The 21,117-nt window shown below is 33.6% G+C and overlaps 1 protein-coding gene across 3 annotated transcripts in view; it reads left to right on the forward strand.

Moving 5' to 3' along the window:
• The window catches only part of TMPRSS11F (transmembrane serine protease 11F), a 91,891-nt gene that overhangs the window by 14,272 nt on the left and 56,502 nt on the right, over positions 1-21,117 (forward strand). For 2 of the 3 annotated variants that reach the window (XM_058722385.1, XM_058722387.1), the window contains exon 2: positions 4,160-4,240. In XM_058722385.1, the coding sequence (XP_058578368.1) occupies positions 4,230-4,240 (11 nt within the window). In that variant the 5' untranslated portion in view covers positions 4,160-4,229. Of the gene's footprint in view, positions 1-3,999; positions 4,241-21,117 lie in introns of those variants that run through there. The other variant, XM_058722386.1, reaches the window with a different exon arrangement.

Raw genomic sequence — 21,117 nt, forward strand, 5'->3', positions numbered from 1 at the left:
ATGGAGCCTCCATGAGATTCTCTCTCTCTTACTCTCTCTCTCTCTCTCTCTCACTGTCTCTCTCTCACTCTCTCTCTGCCCCTTTCCCCAACTCACATGCTCTCTCTCTCCAAAATAGAGAAGAAAAAAACTATTGACTTGAACATTGGCTCAAAAAACTCCAAGACCTATTCTTTGAGATGAAAAAAAAAAGCTCATATATTATCCTTTGATCTCAGTTCCATGATTTAATGAACACATGGAAGTGATACATGGAAATGAGTTGATCTTAGAGTGAGTGTCTCCAATTTTTGTCACCCTAGTTGTCTGGGCAAATGATATCTGTTAGTTTTTATATACATTAAAGAGAGGCCATTCAATTTGGTGTTATTTTCCTTAGGTCAGTGATACATTCATTCTAGTCCAAAGAACTCATTGTTTCCTTTGAGGGTGGCCTCTTCCATGTTATCACCCTTTGGCAGTGCTCGTACATTAACTCCCTTACGTTCTTTCTTCAGTGGTAAAATTGAATTAAAATTGTCTTAATAAGTGTAAGATAAAACTTAAGGCCACTTCTCAAACCTTAAGCTGTTAGCAAGTATGAGGCTAATTTATTTGTATGTGATAATGCTATTACATTCATAAATTTAATTTATTACAAAATCTGCAACTACAGGGAAATGTATAAAAACCTTTTATAGATTCTACTCTAAAAGTTCTCTTTTTTCTATTCCTTTCTTTTATTTTGGACACTGAAGAAACATGATCAGTTTGGGAGTATCTTAACTTTCCCCTTGATGTCATGATGTAACGTCATCTTATTGTTGACTTTCCCCATTGACATTTTGCAACATACACTCATTGTGTTTTGACCAATAATAAATCAATCAACAATGCAGTAACAGAAACCAGTATTGTGCCTGCACACATGTAGCAAGTTGTGCTGAGGGTGCTGAGAACCAATTAAATAAAACTCACATGTAGTAATTTCACTTCTACAGTGCAAACTGTTAATGCCTGCCAATCTTCAGAATTAGCTGATAGTTATTCAGCCTTATAAGGAACATTTATTTAAAAAAATGCATATGTGGGGTGCATGGATGGTTCATTCCATTAAGCATCTGACTTTGGCTCAGGTCATGATCTCATGTGAGTTCAAGCCCTGTCTTGGGCTCTCTGCTGTCAGCACAGAGCCCACTTCAGATCCTCTGTCTGTCTGTCTGTCTCTCTCCGCACCTCCTGAACTTACACTGTCTCTCAAAAATAAATTTAAAAACTCTGCATATGCTACATTAATTAGAATCCAATACATCAATATCTTTAATTATGCATTACAATTAAAACTAATTTAGTTAAAATTAAAAAAAAATTGTGTAGACACAATATATATTGCTGAAAAGAGAACCATAGAAACAGAAGAGTTTGGAAATAGCACTTTTGAAGTCTGTTGAAAACAATTAGCAATATAGGACTAATCTTAGAAAAAAATGAGAGTTGGAGAGAAGAGTGTACCTAATATTTTTGTGAGCTTTATTATGAACCAGGCGTTACTTTAAGTCCTTTACATTTATTATTTCATTTAAACGATGTACAAGTATTATCCTCACTTCACAGAGGGAGAAACTTGGATGTAGAAAGCTTAAGACTTTTCCTAAAGTTTATACAGTTAGTTGATGACAGCAGCAGGAAATGAACCCAGCCATCTTACTTGGAAGCTTAGGGTACTGCAACCGCACCATGGCAAAGACATTACCTCAGAGAGTAAATGGAGTTATTTTACATATTCACTGAAAGTAGAAGGAGGGGGAAAAAACGAAAACAATTAAAGAAATAGAACATTTAAAATCAGAAGATAATTTGAGAGAATGGAATAGGAAGAAAGATTCCTGAGCGTAACAATTGAACCTCTAGTTTTGCATATATATGAATGTAAGAAATACATGCTTACCACATGTCTCAGTCCAGAAACCTCAAAGTGGATTCTTGTACTTACAAGGTTCTTGTATAGAAAAATTTCCTCCATTTAAGCCAGACTTTGTGTTCTCTGTATTATCTACTAACATAAAGAACTGAGGGGTGCCTGGGTGACTCAGTTGGTTGAGCATCTGACTTCAGCTCAGGTCATGATCTCACAGTCTGTGAGTTCGAGCTCCGCATCAGGCTCTGTGCTGACAGCTCGGAGCCTGGAGTCTGCTTTAGATTCTGTCTCTCTCTCTCTCTCTCTCTCTGCCCCTTGCCTGCTCATTCTCTGTCTCTTTCTGCCTCAAAAATAAATAAAAACATTAAGAAAAAAATTTTTAAAAAGAACTGAGAATATTTTAGTATTATAATATTAATTTATGCAAATATATTAATTTATTAATGAGAAACATTTTAATGTAAACATTAAACAATTTTAAAAGCATATGTGTATGATGTTAATTTCAAGTTAAAAATTTTTTTTAAATGTTTATTTATTCTTGAGAGAGAGAGACAGGCAGACAGAGCATAAGCAGGAGAGGGGCAGAGAGAGAAGAAGACACAGAATCTGGAGCAGGCTCCAGGCTCTGAGCTGTCAGCACAGAGCCCAAAACGGGGCTCAAACTCATGATCCATGAAACCATAACCCAAACCAAAGTCGGACACTTAACTGACCGAGCCACTCAGATGCCCCACTAATTTCAAGTTAGCATGGTACTATAATACAGAAACAATAATGGGTCTTTATTGTATATTAAAATTAGTATAATTTTTCTAGTACTTTTTTTGGTTATAATTTTATGATTTTTTTTTCACTCTTGAAAAAAATCAAATCTCCAAAGAACAAAATTACTTTCTGCCAAGTTAAGTTATAATTTTCAATATAGGTAAAGTGATTCAGTAACTTTTCTGCAATTATTTATTCAGAAATTTTTATTCCTTTTCAAAATTCTATTGTCACATGTCTTTTTTTGCTGATAATTGATTACACAAACTGACAATTTGGCCAGTTTTTCCATTCATAATATGTCTTGAGAAATATATTTCATATTCATGACTATGTGGAATATTATAATAAAAATGTTGGAATTAGATTGATATTGTTTGTAGCATTTTAGATAAAGGTATTCTGTATGAACAACAAAAATGCATGTTTAATTTTTTTTCCTTTAATATTTCCTGGCTCTAAGCCTTTAAAAGCAGCTCTTAAAATTTTCATATCCATTCTGAAACTTTACTGATCTTCATTAGAAGTTCATATATTGAGACCAGAATCTCTGTGAACGAATGCAATTATCTAAAGTGACAATAGGGGTGCCTGGGTGGCTCAGCTGGTTACATGTCTGACTCTTGATTTCAGTTCAGGTCATGATCTCATGGTTTGTGAGTTCAAGCCCCGCATCAGGCTCTGTGTTGATAGCGTGGAGCCGGCCTGGGATTCTCTCTCTCCCTCTCTCTCTGCCCTTCCCCTGCTTGTACTCTCTCTCTTTCAAAATAAATAATTAAAAATTAAAAAAATAAAAAAAATAAAGTGAGTATAAACACTGAGGAATTCATACCCAGTTAAGATGAACTAAGCTGTTCTTAATGATGAGAAAGAAGAAAAAAGTTTTGTTTTGTTGGTTTTTTTTTTTTTTTTTAATGTTCCTCTTTTGCCTTTTGGGGGATAATTAAATTCTTTCGATAAAATATATAATCTTTAGAGCTAAAATGCACAATAAAGCTAACACAAGTATTGCCATTTTACTTATGATCAAAATAGTTCCAATGAGTTAAGTACCATGCCTATGGTCATACTACCACAGTGGTGGAGATAAGCACCCTGGCCCATAGCCCAGGTCCTCACCACAGCACCATAAAGTTTCTCTTAAAGGGAAGAGACACAACAATTCTCATGAAGAAGGAAAAAGTACCATTGAGGTGCTCTAATGTTTTGTTGTTGTTGTTTTTTAAACAAATTGGAACCACACCTCAATCCTGATCATACCTCCCCAACCGGAAAAGTACGGTCTTCTGAATCATCAGCAGTTGCACATTGTGCCGTCCACTGCTTGGAGCTTCTCTATGCTATGAAGTATTAATAATTACTTCACTGTGTTGAACTGGCTGGCACAAAATTGATCATGTTCTTATCAGGCTACATCAGGACAGCAGATCTCAGTCAGTAAACCTGTAGGACTCGTTGCCTTTCTTGTTGCCAGTGACTCTTATTATTTTCCAGCCTCCCAGCCTTGACCTGGCTGATAGAGATCAGATGGTGACTGAATAGAAGCTGCCCCAGTCCTGGGTCCATGATGTACGCGTAAGTACGCAGCTTTTCTCAGTCAGAGTTATCAACAGGGACAGAGGTTCACAACTCCTGAGATGGGCAGGACAAACGGCTAGTGGATAGTGCTTTAAAACTAAGAGGTTTTTTTAAAAAAATGTGTTACTATATTTTCTGTTAAAGTTTTATTTTGTTGCTATGTTTAAATATAAGATTTTTTTAAAACAAAAGGAGCCAATATGATCCTTTCTTTCTAAATAACAGAAATAGAAATGATATGCAGTAATATATTAACTATATTATATTTAAACATTTAGAAAAACCTATGCTTCAAAAAATAATCTATAATACAGTTTAGTTAATTTCTTTGGTATGATCAGTAGCTTGGAATAAATTTTTGTCTTATGCTGCTTTGTGAAGTATATTCTGGGAAAATTTGAAATATAAGAGGAGAGTTTATTGGAATTTCAATTTTTAATTCTAAATAATAGAAAGTATGGTAGCAGTAAGATTTATACATATATATATATATGTAGGATGAAAATTAAAATTCATATATAAATATTTTTGAATTAACAAAATCTAGACTATGTGACATTTGTCATGATATATATATATATATATATATATATATATATATATATATATGTATGTACATATATATATACACATTTAGGTAATTTCAGGCTATTGTTTAACAGACTCAGAAATAAATAACTAATATTTTATGTGAGTGATTTCATTCAAACACCTGCTTAGTCTAACCTTGCTTCTCAAAGAGATTCTTGACCCCTCTACAGACACCAATTTCCCACAAGGTTTGCATTGACTGATGTTTCAGACTTAATCATGATTCTTTGATAATTATAATTGTGCAGTCATTTGATTTTGTCTTCAATGAAACATAGTACTTTAAGCCTGTAGGCTCTGGTGCTCTTAGATAATGAGTGTTCTTGCCCTTCCTAAATTACTCTAAAATAAAAGCATTAGCCTGAGGAAGACTGTCTATTTCATGCATAAAGCTTCTCCCCACAGGCCTTTTAAGGACAGCCTGATACAGCATATTATCTGTACTTTTTATTAAATATGAGAGGTGTACTTCTTATTAAATATGAGAAAGTATTATTTCTAATTCACCACGATAAGGACAGAGTAAGACAAAATGTGCAGTAGGAAAAATTAGTTTTGTATTTAATAAACATTCACAAATACATGCTATGCTCACAATTTCAGTTGTAAACAATTAACAAAGAACTTGAAGTTCTCCCATTCTCATTTTGCTCAGAATTGTGTAGTATGGCTTTTCTGTGAGCCTGGTTCCTCTCTTTCCAACTTCTGGTATCATCTCTGTTCACTCCTTTTCCCACTCTAAAAGTATCATTACGGACACATCAAATTTCTATATTGAAACCTCATCAACTCTGACCCAGAGTTTACAATTCTGAGGATTTTAAGTATCTTTTCTAATTGGATTCTATATCAGTATTATTTTTAACATGGATATTCTTTCAAAAATGTGGGCTGTGCCACAAAAGTAAGAAGGGTAGGTAGCAGGCTTATTGACTTCCTTAGTACAGGTATTTTGCCCATTGGCAAAGAGTCTGTCTCAAAGAATGAATGACTTAGATGCTATAGCTTCTTCACAGCAGCTCCGTCTTTCTCACTGTGGTGTAGTGGAAAGAGCACTAGCCTGACATTTAGATGTGTCCTAGATCCAGCTTTGGACTCATTGTCTGGACAAGTCACTTATCTCTCAAGACTTCATTCCCTTTATGTGTAAAATGTGAGGAGAGTTTACACTAACAGAAATGGGGGAGTAGTTGTCACTATTAATGGGACTAGAAATCATTTTTTGGTGGGTAAGCACAAAGCTATTTTATTTATTATTTGGCTTATTTTGATATTATTTATCTTGGGTTTTTTTCTTGGTTAAATTAAATAATTGTGAAGTAATATCTGATATTGGGGTTTTTGTTACATTTTTACCATATCATACCTAGTAAGTCTAGATATTGAATTGTGGAACTGTTGTTTTAGATACATGATTATGTGTGTGTTCCATGCTATGATGCAGAACATTTCTTACTGTGGGTCAGGGCAAAAAATATTTTAAAAAACTGCATTAGCCTTAAAGTCTTTTGAATTCCATGATTTCAAAAGTGTTAAGAGCTAGTTAATATGGAGGACATTAACTTTCTTAAGGCACTAGAGAACCACTTAAATTATCCCAGAGTAGAGCTTTTCTTTTCACTAGTCCCTATAACTGGTGCCTCCCACAGGTGAGGCAGAGATGAGATATGGCTACCTGCAATATAGATACTTTAGTGGCAGGATGTCACATCCTGAGGGCACAATCTGACAAGTGTGGAAAAAAAAGTATAAACAGAATGCTATAGGGATACCCACTCTATCTCATAAAGGCCTCTTTGAACATACAATGATAGAGTTTAGTCTAAAAAAAACCTTCAGAATCAGCTGGAGGAGAAGGAAGTCAGGATTCTGGACTGGTTGAACACAGCTCTTGCAAAGGTCATGAGACTTGACATACACTGGTGAATGGATGTTGGAAATTATCAGATGAAATGAGCAATTGGTCAGACGATAAAGGACATTTTGTGCCAGATGAAAATCACTGAGCTGTATTATGAGAGTTGAGTAAAACTTTAGGCATAAGGAAGGAATGACAAAATTTGCTATTGAGAACCATTCAGGTAGACAGAGCAGTCTAGGGGGGCTCTACTGGTGCAGTTGCAGAACTGCACACAGACACATATACACATGCACATAGACACATATATACATGTGCATGAAGGGAACGGCAGGGAGACTGCCATGTACAGGTTGTTTCTTCTGTCTAAAATGAATGTTCCTTCCCACAGTTGATGAGATTCCATATCTTCCTTGAAGATTCTAATCAAAATCGCTGTGAATTTTTTCTTACTTTACATTTTATGTGTTAATTATTCCTGAAGCACAGCCATCCTATTAAAAACTCGCATAAACATTGTATATGCTACTGTTGTCACTTCTCTGTATGGTCAAGTATTTTACAATTATGGCCCCCAGTCAAACAGACAGCTCTCTATATTCCCAGTGCCAAACACATTGCCTGGCCCATTGGAGACCCTCAACATTAGTCTGGTGACCTATGATAACGTATGCCTGAAGCCAAAGAACAGAGACTGAGAAAGGAGGAACGGTTGGAGTCAATGAAAATTTCAAGTTTACTTTTCATTACATATCTATTCAAGAAGGCCTAGGAGATATTTGAGGTAGAGTAATTCAGAAGGTAAACAAAAAGCCAAACAGTGGAGAGAAGAAAACTTGTGGTGCTGATGGGGATTTATTATAAAAGAGATGAAAGCATCACATCTATAGACTAGATTTTAAAGTTTCATTTATTCATTAATTCAACAAATGCCTATTATTCTAGCTTATAGTGTACCAGTAGCACATTATATACACACATAATATAGACACATATATACATGTACTATATATGCATTGTGAGTATATATCATGTTTGCATATATACATGTATCATATGCACATAAACGTACACATAGACACATACAGGAATCTGTATTGTGTTTGCAGTGTGTACAGTTGTTTGCAGTAGTCTTTAAAAAGGGTATTGTAGGTATTTACCCAAAGGATACAAAAATACAGATTTGAAAGGGTATATGTACCCCAGTGACTATGGAGAGAGGCCAACTGTCCATCAACTGATGAATGGATAAAGAAAATGTGGTGTGTATGTGTGTGTGTGTGTGTGTGTGTGTGTGTGTGTGTGTTGGAATATTACTCAGTCATCAAAAAGAATGAAATTTTGCCATTTACAATGATGTGGGTGGAACTAGAATGTATTATGCTAAGTGAAATGAGTCAATCAGAGAAAGACAAACACCATATGATTTAACTCAAATGTGGAATTTAAGAAACAAAACATATGAACATATGGGGGGAAATAGAGAAAAGAGGAAAACAAACCACAAGAGACTCTTAGTGATAGAGAACAATGAGTTGATGGAGGGAGGAGGGTGGGGGATAGACTAGATGGGTGATGGGTACTAAGGGGGGAATTTGTTATGATGAGTACTGGTGTTGTATGTAAGTGATGAATCACTGACTTCTATTCTTGAAATCAATATTGCACTGTATGTTAACTGAAACTTAAATTTAAAAACAGGATGAAAAGAAAAATAAATAAAATTATAACGAAAGGATGGAATTAAAAAAAGGATATTGTGTCTTTGGAGTACTGTGGGGTTAGGTGTAGTAGGGTAATGGATGGATTTTTGGGAAAAATAGCAAGATGGTTTTCATGCTATTGAATCATATATTCATTATATGGTTTCATTATTTATGAAGCATTCAAACCCTTAGCATTTCAAGAATATTCACATCAAAATCCAAGTTGAGATGTCAATTCAAAGAGATATGAGAGAAGTTTTCATCTGCTGTTTTAGGCTCTATACATTATATTTTCTTCCAATAATGTATACAACTAAACTTTGACTTTTAACTGATTCCTTGTAGTTGCCAGTATTAAAATGTATTTGTCTTTGAATTATTTTACAAAGTTTTTAAGATTTTATAATTAATTGTTTATTACTGCTCACTATTTGAAAACAGGCTACTTTGAGGCATTCAGTAATTTATGTAACATTATCATTGGGTAAAAAGAGCAGCCCACAACTTTGGCATTTTATATAAAATGAAAATTAATTAATCTAAAATATAACTGTAGAACATATACAGTAGTGTGATCTTTTAGTGGGAACCATATGAAGTTGCCCTTTTATAGGTTAAAAATGACTGAGCCAGGAATTTCACATGGTTCAAACTACTCAAATCTCTTCCAAGTCTTATTTTGTTTATAAATACACACATATAAACACACATATAGAATGACTGACACAACTTTAAAATTCCATGATTTTAAAAAACTATGAAGACAACATTTGAAAAATCCTCCATACTATCTAAAAAACCACAGACTTGGATACTAGAATGTAAAACAAACTTGAACACACATCCCAAAAGGTGAGATAAGGTAGAGCGAGCTGACAAAAATTAACTCCTGGAAAAAAAAATCCAGTGCAAAACAGAGTGTAGGGTGTATCTATACACTATTGTAAGCAAATGGGGGGGGGGAAATCCAGTTATTTATTTAATCTACAAGGTGTCAACAACTCTTACATGTCCCCCTTTTACACCTGTTGACAGATTTTTGCATATGCTCTGCACTGCTTCTTTTCATAATCAACCAGATAAACCGAAATAAGTAAAAGGACCTGAAATGAATGAGGCGTTTAGTACAACCTGGCAGTGTCAAGTCATAAGAGAAGCTATATAAAGCAAGAATCTACAGCTTTATCTTGATAAAAGTTTTTAAAGATAGATTAAAAATCAGGTCAGTTATGTTGCTCCCATCTTACACACTCAACTCCTGATTTTGGTCATACGTGCAGACATGAACAAGTTGTCTGTTAAAGATAGTGTTGGGCATATTAGCCCAGACACCGCCTCGAAACTACGTCAGTGTTTTCATTTTATCTCTCCTCTCTACTATGTCAATGAGGCATTTGCTGCCCAATTATGTTCCTAACTTCTCCTCCCTCTTATCATTCATCCTTCCATAATCATTTTTCTCCTTGACGGTTACTTGCCTCTGATTATACCTTTACTTTCAATCTCAAACTTCAGTTGCTTTGGTGGTACTGGCCACCATTTCTGCTACTGGCAAGAGAGAGGAAAGATAAATGTATTATTCCATTCCGTATATACCATGTCACTTTTAAGAACATATTAACTCATGGGATATTGTGATTGGGTACTTGGGTTATCATCAGATAAAATGGTTCAGACAAGTACCATCACCTGTTCACATTTTTGATAAGGTTAACTGAAGAAATATGCCCTCTTTAGAGGAAAACATAAACTTAGAATCCTCGCTTTTCATGATTCAGCTTTTTTGGAGCAACTACTTCTTGTTTAGGACCGCTCCTGTGTCCTTCACCCTTTGGTCCAACAAGAGCAGGAAAAATTTAGTCAGTATTTACTACTTCTTTAAAATTGGTAAAACCATTCATTTTCCTTTGTTGCTATTTATTTAACTGGTCAGCTGCCATCTTTCTCTTGCTGACAACAGCTTTTAAAAGAATATTAAACATTGCTTATAACAACCCTGTGGCAACAGGGAAGGATATAGCTTATTAGCTGAGAAAGACTTCGTTCACAAACTTCTGGATTTTGAATCAAATTTTTAGTAGTGTTGTGCACATCTATTTGTATTGTGTGATTTGTCCTGACTCTTTCAAGGCTCTCTATTAGTTGGAAATTTTCGTGGCTGAGGTAGAGTTGCAGTTTATTATCAAGGAACATAGCAAAGGCAACTGACTGTATTCTTACTACACAATTCTAATAAGCTAAGCTACGTACCCCTTTTATTAGTAAACTGGAATTCGGGTTCAAGGATCAACCTACCTTCCCTCAGAAAAAAGTTTTTTAAGTGGATCAGGCACTCAGGGAGCACACTGCATATCTCTAAACTAATGAGGATAAAGCGTGCTAGATTCATGATTTCTTTCTGGAAATGATTTAATGCATTTTAAATAAAATGTAGTTTGATTCAAGACTGATGTATTAGTTGTTCTAGGTGCCTGAAATGGGATTTTCTGCTTCAATTATGTGTTACATATTCATTAGAGTAAATGAAATAACCATTATTCAGAGTGGAATCTACCTACCAGAATTGCATTTTCTTTGATTCATAAATTAATGTTGTATTTATAATACTTAATTGTTTAATAGCATAGGAGAAGATATATAGAAGCTGAATTCCAAATTCTGCAATATTTATAATGAAATATGGCTATTATTATTCACATAGCTATGAAATAAGCTTTTTTTCTGACTCTAATTCCCTTTCAGAGTTTTATCTGTGGCCAGATGTAATACCATGATAAGTCAATTAATGGACTTTCATGGAAATATAGAAGTAAATTCCTGTTGATTCATTTATAAAAATAGAAGTAGAATCTATCAGAATATGAAATTCAATAATGGAGTCCTACAAAAATGGAGTCCAAACAAAATGTAATATTTACACTGTTTAAGCTTTATACATAGTTTGTAGGATCTCTCTAAAAGTTCAGAAGTTCAAATCCAATTATTTTATGTGATTCCATAGCTACATAGTGTTTCTTTAAACCACTGGGACTTCGATGATTTTACTATAGCAATTAGTTCATTATCAGTGGAGGCACCTGGGTGGCTCAGTTGGTTAGGCCTCCTCTGACTCTTGATTTCGGCTCAGATCATGATCTCATGGTTTGTGAGTTTAAGCCCTGCTTGAGATTCTCTGTCTCCCTCTCTCTCTGTCTCCTCCTCTCAAAATAAATAAATATTTTAAAAATTTATCAATGAGCCATTTAATGTATACTCAGACCTTCAAAAAATAAAAAATAGCTGTTTGAAAAAAATACAAATCTAATGAAACAGCATTTGGGTTGCATGGTATTTTAGTAAATTCATCAATGATAAGGCAATTGAGCATTTGAGGGGAAAATTCTAAGAATGAGAATCTCTTAAACTCTGTATCCAGTCTAGCACTCTTACCTACTCATTACCTCTTTCACACATGACACCTCAGAAATGTGACAGAAAGATTCTGGGACATGTTAATTTTGTTTATTTAATATGCAGATTATATTAATTGCAAATGAGAACACTGTTGATGTGCTTTATCTAGGACATTTATATCTTAATCATACATCCTCCCACTGAACTGGATTGCAAAATACCATTGACATACAAACCTTCATATCAATCATACAGGAAGCTAAGCAAAGAACATTGGCTGCTTACTGAAAGTAACTGCATTTTAAAAGTACATATACATGCATATATGCATTTATTTATTTTGCCAAAAACTGCAAATCAATAGCACATTCTGTTTGGTATCTGTGATATATATATATAACATTGCAAGTTCAAATTTATTGTAACTAACAGCATTCTGTAACTATTTAGTCTTTGAATGGTAGACAACATACCGAAGGCTTTTTAAGATTAGCATCCAAAAATGTTTCACATCAACAAATACACAAAATATTTGTCAGGAGAGTGTATGCTTAGCAGTTTATGAAATTATTCAGTCACTATGACCATTTTAATTCTGTCCTCTAAGATATTCTCCCAAATTCAGTCACAAGTAGCAGAATGTGATTTCAATGGAAGCATATTATGCTGTGTTAAGTGAAGATGAGTAAAATTATTTTCGTTGAAACAAATGGAATTGAGTTAAAAAGAAAATTTGTTGAGAGTTCATTGGGCTATTTCGTAAAACTTAAAAAGGAATTGACACAGGAGATATGGCTCCAGTATGGATCCAGTCAGCTGGATGTGCTATATAGAAGGGGAGGTGAGGCTGATATGCACTTTCTTATAATTTTTTTCACTTTCTTGTAATTTAGGAATTTTCTTTTCAATTTCTCGTATGTCATATTTTAAAAGAGAATTCCAGGATCATACCTGAGGAAAAAAGTAAACACCTTGCCTATTACCTGACCTGAAGTTCAAAACCTTAATGGAAAACCTTGTTGTTCTTACTATTAGATAACATGTGTTATTATTTTTCTGAAGCTTCAGAGGAGAAAATAAAAACCTCAGACCAGGGATTCTTGATTTGATTCTGGGAAGTTATTATGGTTGTTCTCAATTGTTTTGTGTCAAATATTGATTTATGTCTTCCTTGTCTTCAGGAAATACTGGCAAGTTTGTGGATTGGGTTCCTTGTGACTTATTCATATTTGAAATTTTTCAAGTCAACCAGACTTCCTAAATAATTGCCATGCAGGAGCCTTTTGGAAATATGAAAGCAGAAGACAAACCTTGATTCTTTAGGAGTTTATAATCTTAGAGAAGTAAACTTTATACACATAAGCAAAAAATAAATCAGCATGTAACCGGTGGCTGAATAGAGCAGTACACTGTAAAATATATGTAGAAAAAAAAAACAGAAGAATGTTAATATACTAGGATGTTTATATTAATGATCACAGGTAGTATTTCTGTAATTCGTTTACCTTTTGCCTATAAGGTATCCATGTTAATACTGGTTTTCTAACATTTTTACATGACTAAATTTTACAAATATTCAGAGTACTATGATGAGCTCTGTATATTTTTATTTTTATTCATTAATGAACTTTTTATGATAAAAATATTGTCCAGATTTGTGGAACTAATTTTGTTCACTCATACACAAAAACATCTGTGGAATTATTTTGTTTATCTTTTGCAGTGACTTTAGGCTGTTCTCTTTCACACACCTTGTGTTTCATCCACACTGGTCTTATTTTAGTATTTGAATTTACCAAACTTCAACTCACCCACATGCGTTGCTTCCTCTGCCTGTGCTGCTCTTCCTTCTAAGCTTCACTTAATTAGATAAAGCTTCAGGTTTTAGTTTAAATGTTCTTGGGGGGATCTTCCCTGATCCCCTACACTAGATCAAATTTTTGTATTATACACATAGATGAGCACCTTGCATTTCTCTTAGCATTTTCATTATGGTAATTATATACATATTCTTATAATAGTTTTTAAGTCTGCATTTCCCCCTGGGCTATAAACTCTATGAATATGTCTGCTTAACCATTCTACCCCTAACAGTAAAAATTTTCAAGAACTATTTTTTCAATGAATATATAAATATCAGAACTCCTTACCAAGGAAAATCCTGAAGACCCTATTTCAAAGAATTGCTAGAAATATTTATAATTAGTATACCAAGGATTCGTAATTGGGTGCTTCCAAATTGCATAAAATACAGACAAAGCAGTGGGTTAAAAAGAATTTTCTTTTTAAATATTTCTGTAGGCATGTAATACGAGAGCCTGTGTCTGAACTATCCAAAATAGAGTTACAATAGAACCTGAATCAAATCTTTAAGCTTGGGAAAAAACAAAACAAAAAACAAAAAAAACATCCTTTCCATATTCTTGGAAGATACTGAGGCTGAAGAATTAACATTTAAATATGTGTATTAGTTTCGATGTTTTCAATTGCAATCAATTAAAAACCCAGCCTCTGGGGATATCTGGGTGTCTCAGTAGGTTAAGCATCCAACTTAGGCTCAGGTCACTGTTCGTGAGTTCAAGTCCTGCCTTGGGCTCTATGTTGACAGAGCAGAGCCTGCTTCAGATCCTCTGTTTCCTTCTCTCTCTCTGCCCCTTTCCGGCTTGTACTCTCTCTCTCTCAAAAAGTAAAAAAACATTAATAAAATAAAATAAAATAAAATAAAATAAAATAAAATAAAATAAAATAATAAAGTAAAATAAAACAAAATAAAATAAATAGAAATCCAGCCTCAAACTGGCTTACACAATAAGAAAAATTACTTAACATAACATGATTTCTAAAAGCAGAGCTGGTCTTAGTCCTGTTTAATATAGCAGCTCAAATGTGTTAGGTAAGATCCAGATTCCTTCTGTCTCCCCTAGGCTGTTTTTAGTGACTCAGCTTTGCCCTCAGGTTGGCTTCTCTCAGAGTTGCAAGATGGCTATAGCAATCCCATGTGTCAGATTGATACAGGATGTGCAGAGGAAAAGAAAAGAAATGATCTCTTAGTTTGACTTATTTTATTTATTTATTTTTAAAATTTTGTTAGCATTTATCTATTTTTGAGACAGAGAGAGACAGAGCACTAGTGGGGGAGGGACAGAGAGAGGGAGACACAGAATCCAAAGCAGGCTTCAGGCTCTGAGCTGTTAGCACAGAACCTGACATGGGGCTCGAATTCAAAGACTGTGAGATCATGACCTGAGCCAAAGTCGGACGCCCAACTGACTGAGCCACTCAGGCACCCCTAGTTTGACTTATCTTAAAAGAAAGGAAGCCTTTGCTAGCAGTCCTCCAGCCAACTTTCCCTCCCATATACTTGGCCAGAACTGAATTGGCATGTCCACTCTTGAAGAACCATTGGTCAGGGGGGTGGAACCACCTAGTTTAGCTAACACTAATTACATGGGAGTGAAATAAATGTAGGGATGTTCTTTAAGAGAACTTTTGCCCAAGGATCAATGGTAATTAGTAGTTCTTTTTATAGTTCAGTGAATTGAAGATTGAGAATTCTAAGAGGCAAAAACATGAACTAGAAAGGTTTTTCAGTGAGGATGCCCAACTTTCTACTCAAGATAACATTAAATAATCATTGGATATTACTTGTATTAGTACTCAGATTCCTTTTTGGGGGAGACATTTATCCTTTATTATGACAAATATTTGTTCAAAATTTCAAGAAGTCACCTTTCTTTACCAACATGTTAACAGAATAATACGAAGATTCTACTGTTCAGTCTGTGAACATTATGTGAATACTGTTTCTTTCCTCTTGAGAGTAATGTCAAAGGATCTTCAAGGACACCCTTTGATACTCAAGATAATTGAAAAATAAAAATTCCTAAGTACAAAATTCCATTCTCCATTTGGGAAAGTGATAGGTTTCCTCTACTCTCTAAAATAGACATTTCAACGTAATAAACACTGAAAAGTTCTTAGGTCATAGTGTAAGATTTAAGTGAAGTGATTTTTTTTTATGATTTCTCTCTCTCCCCTTGTTATAGTTTAGCATGTGGATGTGGAATGGCCTAAGCCTTGCTGAACCTTTCACCCAGTGATAATCTTACTAAGAAGGGGGGTCCTAGTTGAAGAGAGTCTTAACAGGAACAAACAGCAAGCAAAATATTCCAAGAATACGTGACACAGTAACACGGACCCCACCAAGATATTTGTTACAGAAAAAAATTAACTCTTATTCTTTTCTTACATTTAAATAAATAATTTTTGTGGAAGGTTTGTCTGGCCATGAAATTCACTCATAGGAGCCCATCCAGCCTAGTAATATGTTGCCAATCCAACCTCAGGAAGTGTAACATGTAATAATCTGCACTGCCTTTCTGTTATCAACACTAGAGATTAAATATACTGCAACATTTTTTAGTTGCCATTTATCATTTCAGTATTTATAAACATGTACAAATTCTCTTTTTCTCCACCATGTTTCCTATCAGCACAACCTCTTGGAGTAAGTTTCATAAATTTATTATCTATTTTCAGACATCCCAGTTTCCATTTGGCTTAATTCTAGTTTAAAAGGATGCTCACTCTTTTTAACACTTTGGGATTTGTTAAACGAGTTTTTGATAATGACACTGCTCACTCTTACTCTTTCCAGATTAGAGTTTAATATTTCTACTCTAGGATCATATGGGAACTCTAGGAGCCCCTTGGTCATTTAATTTCCTTTCTTTGGGCCTGTTCTGTGTCCATTAGCATTTTCCTTCAGTGCAGTCACTGTAATTATTATACATGGTGTTACAGAAGATTGATTGGCCTTTTATATTCATGAGATTTTCCTTCCTAACTTTCCTTTACAGCAAATTTACTCTTTTAGTTTTGCAGTTCTATGAGTTTTGAGAAATGTATACAATCAAGACTATATCTATTGCCTTAAAAAGTTACCTGTGCTCATTGATAGTCAATCTTCTATTCCTGCTCCAGTCTGTGATGATCACTGGGCTGGTTTTCGTTCCTATAATTTTACCTTTTTCAAATGTCATATAAATGGAATCAAATAGTACCTAGTCTTTTGTACCCAGCTTCTTTCTTAGGTGTGTGTGTGTGTGTGTGTGTGTGTGCGTGTGTGTGTGTGTGTGTGTGTGTGTCTATCATAAAATCATTGGGAGATTTATCTATGTTATTGCATATATAAGTGTGTTCATTTTTATTGCTGAGAAAGAATACATTGCATGGCTATATCATGATTTCTTTATCCATTTAATAGCTGGTGGATATTTGGAATGTTTGAAGTTTTTGGTGATTTATTTTTTTTCTACTGGTTTTCTATTTTGCTCTTTGCTATTCCTTTCTTTGACTTTTTCTTGGTTTACTTTGCTCTTCTTGTTTCTAGTGTCTTAAGGTAGAGGCTAAATTATTGTCTTATTTTCTAATAAAAGAACTTAAAGCTATAAAATTTTCTCTTAAGCACTGTGCTAAGAGTATCCCACAAATTTTTATATGGTAGATATTTTTTCTTTCGATGCAAAGTATTTCTAATTGTGAATTCTTTTTAATCTATAAGTCATTAGAAGGTGGTTATTTAATTTCTCAATACTTGGTGGATTTTCCAGACATCTTCCTGTTATCAATTTGTAGGTTAATTCTCCTGTTAAGATTTATTTTTAATTTGTTGAGGTGTAACCAGATTGTGGTTTTTCTTGGTAAATGTTCCATATGCAGTGGAAAAGAATATATATTGTGCTGTTGTTGGGTGGAGTGTTCTAGAAATGTCAACTAAGGCAAGATGGTTGATACTGTTCCTAAGGTATTTTCCTTCCTTACTGATTTTCAGTCTACCTATTCTATAAATAGGATATACTACTAAGGAGAATATATAATATACTACTAAGGAATGTTGATGTTTCAAACTATAAGTGTGGATTTCTCCTCTGATTTTAATAGTATCTGCTTCAGGTATTTTGAAGCTCTGTTATTAGTTGCAATGATTGTTATATCATAGTTATGTTGGTGAAATGACCTCTTTATTATTATTCATTACCTTCTTTAGTTCTTGATAAATTCTTTAAATTTGTAGTCTAATTTTGTCAAATGTTAATAGAGTCTATTACAGCTTTCTTTTGATTGGTGTTTGTATAATAGAAAGTTTTTCTATCCTTTTACTTGTAGCTTATGGCTTTATATGTATAATAGGTTTTTTATAGACAGAATATAGTTGGGTTTTGTTTCTATAACCAATCTGATAATCTCTGCCTTTTAATTTGGGTTTTTAAAATAATTTACATTTAATGTCGTTTTGATATGGTTGTATGTATGTATGCATGCATGCATGTATATATTTTCAAGTTTTTATTTGAATTCTAGTTAGTTAACATATGGTGTAATACTAGTTGAGAAGTAGAATTTAGTGACTCATCATCTACACACAACATGCAATGTTCATCACAATGTATTCAAATCTAACCATTTTGCTAATTGTTCTATATTTGTTTCATCTGTGCTCTTTCCCCTTTTACTCTTTCCTGCCTTCTTTTGGATTAATCAATTATTTATTTTTTCCCACTTTATCTCTACTATTGGATTTTATTTATAACCCTTTCTTAAAAGTTTTAAGTATCTTTCTATGATTTACATCTTTAAATTATTACAATTTACTTTCAAATAATATTATACCACTTCATATAGTATAAGACGTTAATGCTGTATTCTTCCAGTTTCTTTCTCCCATCCTTTGAACTATTCCTGGAAAACATTTTACTTTTTGTATGTTATAAATCCCATAATGTATAAAAATCCCACAATATGTGGTTACTAATTTTGCTTTATACAATTATCTTTTGAAGCAATTAAAAATAATGAAGTTGTCTTATATCTACCACTCACTACTTCTTAAACACATGGGGCATTTTCCTAATTTAGACTCATTGCACAAGATGTTGCCTCTACCTAAGGTTATCTTTCCCTGCCATGTGTATGTATCATTTTTTTTACTTATTATGGTCTTGCTTCATAGTGAGAGTTTCCTTGGCTACTCTATTAAATGTTTTACTCCTGCAACCTAGTTCACTGTTATGCTTAAACTGCTTTATTTTCCTCCTATAAGAATTAGTACCATCCAATATGCTATATATTTTTTACTCATTTTTCTGTCTGACTCTTCTAGAACATTCATTGTAAACTTCATGAGGATAGGGTTATCTGTTTTGATGACTGACATATTCTTAGGCCTATAGCACACAGTAGGTGACTACTCAATAAAAAAGATGGTGAGTGATACTAATGGAACATTATTTGCATGACTCTGTTTTTAATAATGAAATGGAGGCATATCTAAAAAGACCAAAATGACATTACTTTAATTGTTATTACAAGTCTATGGGATAGATTTTGAAAGAATGAGTTTTCAATGTTAATATTACCATGACTAACCTATTTCCATCTGTAGTTCCATCAAGTGAAACTGAAACTATTAATTTATAACAAAAATTTTACTAAAATGCTCATTGATGGAATGAATAGTTTTATTACTAATCTTTTCTACCCTTTATGCTAGATTTTAAGATATTTATACAAATTTATACAAATTAATGGTGATAAAAGTATGTTGGGAAATTCTCTCTGTGAAGAAAAGTCTTTTGTGTGTCATGACTATCTCTCCTTGGGATTGTTCTAATACCAACTAAAGGCTGTGATGCAGATAATCCATAAGCTGCTTCCATGTAAATTTTTAAAATTAGAATCTATCTGTCTGGGTGAATTTATAAGGGCTTTCATTTCCCTAGATGCTGATTCACTGCAGTGAATAAGAAAAAAATGGAATGTTATGTTAAATCAATATGAGACCTGATTTCTTCCCTTGAGAAATGTACACTATGTAGGTGTGTCTCTTGTTTAGCTATGTGCATATTTGAAAAATAATGAAAACAGCTGAATACACCTTTGACACAAGCTTATAGTTCAACTTGATAGAGGTTTCTGTTATTAAATACTAAAAGAGCAATAACAGTAATGATCATTTATAGGAAGATGACTGTTAAGTTAAATGTTAAGCTCATTTATTTATCAGGTGGTTAATTGATAGCTACCATGTGTCAGGAATTAAGTTAAAATATTCTACCAGAAGAGGTAGAAAATAAGTAAATATATAACATAATTTGGATAGTTATAAGTACTAAAAAAATAACAAAACAAAGCAGAATAAAAGGGTTGCTTGGAAAGTGATATGGGCTATTTTAAGTTAATCAGAGAAGTCCTCTCTGAAATGGTTTTTGAGCAGTCACCTGAATGAAATAAAGGCATGAGACATACAGATGTCTGGTGGAGTAATATTTTAAGCAAAAGGACTTTTCAATGCAAAGATGCAGACTTAATTTTTTTAATGACTCAGAGTAAAATATTACTCTAAATAACTGGCCAGAATAACTGGGAGATATGACAGATTGAATTATAAAATATTTGAAAATGTAATTATACACATATCATTTTCTATCCCTTTGTTCTTGATTCAGTAGACAGTAGGCATCTGGAGATGTTTAAGCAGAAGAAACACCATCAGAAAAGTACTTAATAAATATCTCTATTCACAGGGTGTTAGATAGATTATCAGGAAGAAAAAGTGAAAACAAAGAGAACAGCTTAGACTCTATTATGATTGTTCAGTAAGGACACAGGGACGCAGAACTTAACCTAAATCTTTGGGTTTAATTGTTTGTGGGTTCAGTTATCAAAAGTAGGTGTGTAAAATACAGAAACAATTTGAGATTTGGAATCATAGTCCTGAATTCAAATCCTAATCCCAAATTTTGCCAATTTTACTTTGCCCAAGTTAATCTAAATCTTAGCTAATTCATCATTAAATGAGGCTATTAGTAACTACATGGTAAATTGCTGGAAAATTTGAGATAAGATGTATCAACTGCCCAACACCATGACTGACAGAGAGGAGATGTCGCAAAGTAGAAAATACACAAATCTGCCTCCCTCAAGGTGACATCTGGGGGATACCATCCTTTCATTGACTACTCATTATATGTCAGACACTGTGCCTCAGCATTTAACTTATATTATCTTTTAATATAGTCCATAAAATTAAAGCCATTATCCCCATTTTATCAAAAAGTTATCTGCCAGCTGGAAGTATTAGGCAATCTGTTTCATGTTCTCTTAATATAGCAGGCAAGAATGTCTCGGCTGTCATAAGAATATTCCTAAAATTTTTGGAAGGAGAATGTGTTTATTAGAGATTCAAAGTGACAGAATAATTTCAGAAATATTAAAATTGTGATAGACGTGTAAACTTCAACTGTAAAATGTAGACTTAGGCAATG

This window comes from Neofelis nebulosa, chromosome 3 (genome assembly GCF_028018385.1).
Source record: "Neofelis nebulosa isolate mNeoNeb1 chromosome 3, mNeoNeb1.pri, whole genome shotgun sequence".
Classification (NCBI taxonomy): Eukaryota; Metazoa; Chordata; class Mammalia; order Carnivora; family Felidae; genus Neofelis; species Neofelis nebulosa.